General features: G+C 45.4%; 1 protein-coding gene across 1 annotated transcript; it reads left to right on the forward strand.

The window, feature by feature from the left end:
• Window positions 1–3,854: 3,854 nt before the first annotated feature.
• On the forward strand, window positions 3,855–5,168 carry noto (notochord homeobox). Its single transcript, XM_035609696.1, has 3 exons — window positions 3,855–4,287; window positions 4,407–4,594; window positions 4,791–5,168. The coding sequence occupies exons 1-3, from the start codon at window positions 3,930–3,932 to the stop codon at window positions 4,989–4,991; spliced, it is 747 nt and encodes a 248-aa protein (XP_035465589.1). The 5' UTR covers window positions 3,855–3,929; the 3' UTR covers window positions 4,992–5,168.
• Window positions 5,169–8,522: the final 3,354 nt, after the last annotated feature.

Genomic DNA, 8,522 nt, shown 5'->3' on the forward strand with positions numbered 1-8,522 from the left:
TAAACACGTCTTTAAATGTACAGTATGCTCACAAGCCTGTATTTGAATCTTCAAATGAAGTTTTAAGCTTCTCGTTTCAAATACTTTGAGTATTTTGATTTCATGTGACATGTACTGTAGATGTCACTTGACTTTACACATCAAAATCTTAAAAAATATGACAATACTGCACATTGCGATCGATTATACTCATCAGTTTATGAAGTAGTTAGAATAAGCCCAAATCAATCCATCAATATGATCCAATAATATCATATTTAACACAGGCAACAAAATCCAGGGGCATAAAATCACTTGTTCCTGAGGAACAAGTGATTTTATTTTGGAAGCTCATAAAGCTATTGTTTTTTTATTGTGAAGTTAAATCTTAAAAACATATTTTTGTAATGCAGTCGTGCTACTTTTACCATTAGGCTGAAATGAGAATATAAATGATATTCAGGGAAATAAATTACATCTGTTGGTTGAGCCAAGTAGCTGTTTCACATATATTTTTATTATTATATAATATTTCTGTCCTTAAATTTCACCTTTTTTTTTCTTTGTGAACTACAGTGTGCGAAAGCGTGCAAATCTTTTTGCGTAAAAGATGGAAAGACAATTTGATGTGATAAATACAGTATCGATCTGTCAAACTGGTTGGTGCAGACGGTTGCTTCAGGAAAACTGGGAGATATTTTGAAAGTGGGAATATGTTCAATGTAATGGACTGATGGCCTCGTTTCCAATGGTAAAATAAATGCAAGGAGGTGACAAAAACAAAAAAAAAAGAGCATCTTGGTCTGAACATGTAAGCAACCGACAGATACTCCATGAATGAATGGGTGAATGGGTGAATGGGTGCTGATGAGCAGTTTCAAGCCTTTGGTGAGAGGCTCATTTGGGGAGGATGGCCCGTCGAGCTAATAGAGAGCAGCCCCCTTGTCCTGCTCTCGGGCCATGACTATGAATGTGAGGAGGACTCTCCGGGACAATGGTCCGTGTATTCCTTGTCTGGCTTCAATACACAAGAAGGGACCTGATGATGATGCTGCTGCTTCTTCTTCTTCTTCTTCTTCTTCTTCTTCTCCTCCTGCAGCAGCAGCTCTGCCACGAGAGGAAGTTTCCCTCCTGATATACAATCAGAGAAAGTTCAGCTGAGCAGGACGAAGAGTGGAGCAGAGAGATTTTCCCTCCTCAGTCTTTCTGTCTTGGTGTGAAAGTGAAATTGTTTAGTCCATAATTTATTTATTTTTAAATGACGCCAAAATATTGAGATTACCACCATGGGATCAGGAAATCCTGCAAATATTAGCACGCATGACGAACTGGAACCAGTGACTTTTGTTTTAGAAAATGACTTAATGGTTAATTGATTATGAAAACGAGAGCCGGACCGATATATATCGGATGAGCCTTTCACAGACATAAGTATCAGCGCTTATGTTTACTGATATGGAATTGTTTAATGCACAGAATAAAAGGTGCAGGAAAAAAATGTGCAATTATGTTTACATTTCACGTCAAATAAATTATGTTTATTTCCTTAATTCAAGTTCTATATTTTGTGGTTGTATTTGTGTTTTCTTTTTATTTACAGTTCTTTATTATAAAGTTTATAGTTAAACTAAAAAATATCAAGCCTCAGTTACATTTCTTTGTCATAAAGGTTTGATGATGACATCTTAGGAACCATTGATGATTTCATATCGGTAAACATAAGCGCTGATATGTCTGTGAAGGGCTCATATCTGCCGATATTATCGGTCAACCGATATATTGGTTAGTTTCGTCAATGATTCCAAAGATGTCGTCATCAAACTTTTATGACAAAGAAGTGTAACTGAGGCTTGATATTTTCAGTTTAACCATAAACTTGATCATAAATAACTATAAATAAAAAGAAAAATACGAATACAACAAAATATATGGAACTTATTCTGTGCAATAAAATATTTCATATTGGTGAACATACAGATATGTCTGTGAAGGGCTCATATATATGACCGATATTAGATATTGATAATCATTTAACCCTCAAGTCATTTTATAAAACAAAACTCACTGGTTCCAGTTTGTCAAGTTTGTTAATATTTGCATGATTTCCTGATCCAAAATAAATATATAAAATATATAGATATATATATATATATCGGCCGATGTATCGTATCGGATATCGCCTACTCCCTTGATGGTTGTGGATTAATTTCGTTGTCAATGGAACAATCTCCAGTCCGGAAGACGTCAAAGATATTCTCATCACTTTCACTGGTTTCAAACGTGATGTGAACGTTTCACCGAATCAAACTTGAACGATTCGACCCATAAAGAAACGAGACTGAATGTGAATTGAATGACTGAATGAACCATCGGGGGCCAGAGATTTTTTCTTCTTCTTTTTCAGCAGTGGCTCGCCAGTAAACACCGGGTCTGCGGGGGGGGGGCGGTGGCGGAGGCCCCTCGGAAGAAGACCTCCTCATTGTTTTCGGGCCGAGTCGAGAGAAAGTCTGTGTTTGCGCTCTTCATTAGACATCGTGGTGTGGACAAACAATGCGCGCGGCGGGTCAAAGGGAGCGCGCGGCGCGCCCTCGGTGTTTGAACGTGTTCCAACAGTTACTTAGGGCGCGGGAGACGCGTCCAAAACGATGGAAATGAGCGCGCAGAGTTTGCAGAGCTGGCAATAATCCGAGTTGAAAGGGAGACGCGTCTTTGTCCTCGGCTGGTGTAAGAAAGCAAATCACTTCCTTCTAACGGAGCCGCGCGGCGCTTCATCTCCAAACCCTCCGAGGAACCCACACAATAATAAGAACCCAAGTTTCAGGATATGACCTCCCATTAAATAACGCGATGTAAGCGAGCCAGCTCTTTTTTTTTATTATTTGATTTAACCCATTAGACATGTTGTATTGAAACACAATGAAATGAATCCACCCTTCAGATTTAAAGGCTTTAGAGCCACTTCGATTGTTTTGGGAGCCAACCGAGTGGACAAGCCCTTCCCAGTCAGAGCTGTGCCTCTTTGAAAAGGACGGGGATGGATCAACCCGTGGATTAACACAGTGCGTGAGATTAGAGGAGAGTTGCAGTTTGGTAAAAGAAGAAGAAAAGAAAAAAAAACCCCAACCAACACCACCACCGCTTCTCTGTCATCGCAGCCGAGCCGCCGAATTTGACGCCTCCGTTTACGCACGGCAGTTATCTCCACGTCGAAGAGCGACACCGCTGCTGTCAAAAGACACACGTTGGGGAATAGGGCGCACTCGTTTTATACAGGAAACAGATTATGGACTGTTGACATAGCAAGTGGTGCTCGATTTTGCAACAGCTCGAGACAAATCGAAACCTCCAAAAAAAGTCTATACAGAGAAATCGGAAGAATGGGCAAATCAAATCAATTAAATCGACACAGTGGGCTCTCTGTATAAAGTGTACAACTCTTTAAGTCGCGATCCAATTGTGCAGCGACTTGCCACGCCGCTTTAAAAGCATCTGTCCCGGGCAGCCGTGGGACTTGAAAGGCTCCGGAGTAAGATGATTTGGTGACATCAAGGCTCTTCCCAGCGGTAATGATTACATTTGGACTTAAGATCCATGCAAGAATTTGTAGCCCAGTAAATCTCTTGACTTTCCTGCCCACCCCCCCTCCACCCCCCCACCGCCTCTTCAAAAGCCTTGTCATTCAAAGGGGTTAGGATGTTTGACAATCCCAGCTTGTATTACTCCACCAATTAATTGGATACGTTGTCGGGATGTTCGTTTCTCTCATCTGCTACTTAGAAAGACAAAGGCGCGACGGGGGGGCTGTTGACACCTCCGTGTCCGGGGGGAGTATATAAACGAGGAGTGTCTTCGGAGGAGCAGCAGCAGCAGCAGCATTCACTTTCTCGCCGCACTTGGAGCAACAACTCGTTTTTTCCTATACCAAAGAAACCCCGAGATCTTCTGACAGAATGCAGGCGCCCAACGGACCTTACGGATACTCCGTGCGTAATTACGCACCGGCGTCGCTGTATCCGCAGTACCCGGGGAGTCAGCGCGCGTCGCCGACGAAGCCTCCCAGCGGAAAGTCGTTCACCATCGACGCGTTGCTCGCCAAGCCGGAGGGGGACAGGAGCGGCGGCGGCGGCCAGGCGAGTCCCACTCACTGCGGGGTTCTGCCTCTCCCCGGACACGTGGGCTTACCCATGGCACCGCCGCCGTACGTCTTCTCGCCGAACATGCTGCACACGCAGCCGCCTGGATATTCGATCTACTGCTGCCCGCCGTTCACCTACCAGCAGACGTGTCGTGGAGCCTTTTACGCACAAGGTAACTTGAGTGGTTGTCTTGACTAACGGGAACCAACAGAGTACATTTGGTCTAAGAGCTTAAATGAAATCAATATTCACGCGACTGTAGGATTCTGACGTGTCATCTCTGCTCCACAGGCCCAATGTCCAAGGTCAACGCGGGGCTGCACTCGTTCAAAAGCAAAGGTGGGAAGTCGAAACGGATGCGCACCAGCTTCACCAGCGAGCAGCTGTCCCGGCTGGAGAAGGAGTTCGCACGGCAGCAGTACATGGTGGGGTCGGAGAGGTTCCTCCTGGCCTCCGCGCTGCAGCTCACCGAGGCTCAGGTACATGATGACCAATGTGAAAACGAATCTTCACTGTCAGATATTTGAGAAACACCTTGGCATCTGAAACACACACACACACACACACACACACACACACACACACACACACACACACACACACACACACACACACACACACACACACAACGCGTCGTTTCTAACGTGCATACACCTCATCTTCTTCCGTCTCCAGGTCAAAGTCTGGTTCCAGAACCGACGCATCAAGTGGCGCAAGCAGAGTCTGGAGCAGCAGCAGGCCAAGTTGGCCAAGCTCGGCCTGGCCGCTCCGCCGAAGAGCCCCGGGTCCCAGGGGCACGGGGACGAGGGCGACGAGGAGTTCTCCGACTCGGACGTGGACATCGACGTGTCCGACGACTTCACCGACCACTGCTGACCTTCCACCGCTGGACTTTGGAAAGAAAGAGGAAAAGACTTTGTACATACTGTTGAGAAAGGAGACCCCCCCCTGTCTCCAACCACGAGTATTTAATAGATGTATAGTTATATATTTAATTTTCTACATTTATTGCTCTTTTTGACGAGTCCCATGTTTGTATATTTGAATGACTTATTCAGAAATATATATTTTATGACACTACCGGCCAACCTTGTCCTGTTCATTTCCTTTTCTCTCCCATCAGCCACGGAAGGAAATATGATTTGACTATCTTTGCACATTTGACTTTAAGCTGAACAGAAAATATTTCAGATAAGGGTTGAAGTAAGGATCTGATATCGGCTCTTAGATCAGATTACACCCACAACGTTCCAAATCGGATTAGCTATAAATATGAATGAATTAAATGTTTCTACAAATATGAACGCTGGCGGTGGCTTATTTAGCAATTTGTTCCTAAAGTTTTATGACACATTTTGAGGAGCTGGAGAGGAGAAAAAACAGATATACTTTAAATATTAAAGGCATGGATACTTGTCCACTTCATAGTATCCACACATCAAGTACAAAGCAACTACAAAAAAATGTGAAGAGATCCTGGAACAATCCAGTGGGATTTTTAATAACTGAATATTTGCCTGTTTGTTAAATGTTTGTTAATCATACGTTCAGAAACTGATTTAGTTGAAAGAAAAAGAGAGAAGTTCAGCACCTGCCCCAACATGAAATCGTCCTCGTGACCCTTTGACCTTCCGCTTATTGCGCCTCGATCTGCGCCGCGGCCTAAAGGACGATGGAGACATTTCCTCCCAGGGTTTGATCCGACGTTAAGTCCGGGACAAACCTCGGGGTTTCCCCCCTCTGATTTCAGCTAAGCAAATAAATAACCCGCCCGGGGGATTAGCTGGGATATCTGTCACCCGGGGCTGGTAGGGGTCAGTCTGTCGCTGCGTGGGTCTCACTGTTTTAATCTGCTTTTAAACGGTCTCGTCCGTACGCCTGTTTCTCACTGCCTCTCGATGGACGAGGGTCTCCCCCACATGCCCACCCACCTGCCGGACAGGCGTCCTGTCCCTGGGGACTCACGCTGTCACGCTGAAAGCCTGCCCGGCAGACGCGAGGGATGACACATGGAGCGAAGAAAGGAGCCGGGATGTAGTCGACCAGTGCGGCCAATTGGGGCGATCAACCCTGAAAGTCCCTGCGGATGACTCGGCCGTATTGGGGCAGACCCGTGGCGTCCATCGCTTTAATCCTTGTAAATCTTGTCGAATCAATAAATGCACCGTCGCCTACTTTCTGCCTCCGTCAAACAACCGTATGAGAGCAAGAATATTCCAGAGTTAATGAAGATTGTAGCACTGTGGCTTTCTCCAAGTAGAGATTGTACACTTGACTCTCACGTCCACGTTCCTTTGACAGTCCAACGCCTGAAAGGCTTCGGAGCAGGTTGAATTTGCACGTGTCGAGCAGCCCGACCGGGCAACAAGCTGCTCACTAACGGACCTGAACAAGTTCCATCGATACTCACACAACGCCCACGCAGCCGGCTGCTAGTTCCCGCTGTGCATGAAATACATTGTTGTGCTGTTATAACGAATAATTTCTGGCACCAGGCCCCCAAACTTTTGCCACTTAAGCCTTAAAATGAAGCAACAATAACTTGTGTCAAGTTTTTTTCTGCCTTCTCAGGTTGTTGATTTGAAGTAAGTCAGTATTTCATTTAGTGGCCGCTCACGTTAGGAGCCACTGATCTGTACCGTGCATCAGGGCGGCGACTAACTTTTGTATTCGATTCATTTACATTCCACAAGCCGGGGACGTGTTTTATTACAAATGTCTTGTTTCGTCCCACTAACAGTCCACGACCCTGAACACGCAGTTTGGCCGGAGGGAAGAGTGTGACAGAGGGAAGCATTCAATCCTCACCAAAAAAAAAAGATGAATGACAGCAGCAGATTAATCCTGTAGTCGTTGAAGCTGTAACAGAATTCGACGTACTGAGGCCTCACACCGTTGTGGAGCTACTGTAAAACCCTGCAGGATCCCACACCGAGTCCCTCCCTGTCCTGTCGCTCCATTTCATAAAATAAAATGAAATAAACACAATAATTTCCTGTGCAGAACGTATTCCAGAACGAGGGTGTCATTCCTGAGTACGACACGCGACTATCTGCAGCTCAACCCACAGGGTTAGAGAAGAGCAGCAGGAGGATGAGAGGCAAACTGGACGGAGCGACAACTTCAACTTTGACACTGTTCAATGACCGTTTGTAATGTCCATGTGTTGTGTATGTGGACGTTCGCTAGTCCCTACTCAACTGGAACCCAAAAAAAGGAAAACCCCCGAGACCCCCTCCGAGCAGGGGGCAGCGGAGGTGCTGTGAGCGGCGAGAAGACGTCTGAGTATCAAAGAGGGAAGTTTAATAAACAGTAACAGTTGATCTCTGTTGTCTCTGGCCCCCCCACCCTCGCTCGGCCTGATTAGGGGCCGGAGCGTCACATATGAGGGAGCAGAATTTGTGTAAAAACCCCAGAGAGCCGTTTCTGATGTGATCAGCCGGGGAATCCGAGCTCCCCCCCCCCCCCTCCTCCTCCTCCTCTCCACAGCCCAACGTAATCCCATTGAGGGACAGAGAGAAGCAGCCAGAGGCCTGGGAAAAACCTGGAGAGTCCCGGGGAGGGGGCAGGGGCGGGGGTCACTGGGCTCATCGTCCCAATTAGCACAGGGCACCTTAACGGCTGGAAACAAGCCAACGCTGGCTGGGTTTCTTTAAGACTCCGCATGGAGGCCCCTGAACTCAGGCTTCTTCTGAAAGGCAACGTGTTCATCTGGCTCCTAATCGTCTCGTATTCTTTTGGCACTTTGCGCACTTTGTCTTGTTTTGGGGATTTGGCTTGTTCTGTCTTTTCCAGAGCTAAACTATGAGTCAGTGAGTCAAAAAAACAAAAAAAAACAAATCTAAACAAGATTTGCAGTAGCTCAGTTAATGAAGTGAGATGTTTTTCCTGGAGGCGAAAAGTTCAAAACAGTTGCAGGTTTTAGCTTCTCTTGTGTGAGGATTTCCATCTTTGCTTTGTCTTGTTTGATAGTAAACTTAATAAAGTTGGGATCAGAGGCGTCGGTGAGACAAAGCAACGCCATGTTGGATTCTGGAGAGCTGCCACTGTTCCCCAACATCTTAGAAAAGCAAAAGAATGTCAATGAATCAAATGATTTCACTTGATAATTGGCATGAAATTACTATATTTAGCTAAAGCCCTGGAGAATTATGTTTAAGTCGTCTCTACATTAGCAGCATTTCGTCTACGGGTCTCGAACAACAAGTTCAAATGGCTAGAAAAAGAGAATGACACAGAAACTGACACAGGAAGCTGTTGACGCGTGGTTCAACTATACCAACAAAAAACATGCCTACACATGTTTCTAGGGCACGAGACTTCTGATAGTGTGTAAATACACTAATTACAAAACACGTCAGATCCTAAAAAAAACTGAATTGTGGATATTTACCATGAATTTGTAGC

This window comes from Scophthalmus maximus, chromosome 15 (genome assembly GCF_022379125.1).
Source record: "Scophthalmus maximus strain ysfricsl-2021 chromosome 15, ASM2237912v1, whole genome shotgun sequence".
NCBI lineage: Eukaryota > Metazoa > Chordata > Actinopteri > Pleuronectiformes > Scophthalmidae > Scophthalmus > Scophthalmus maximus.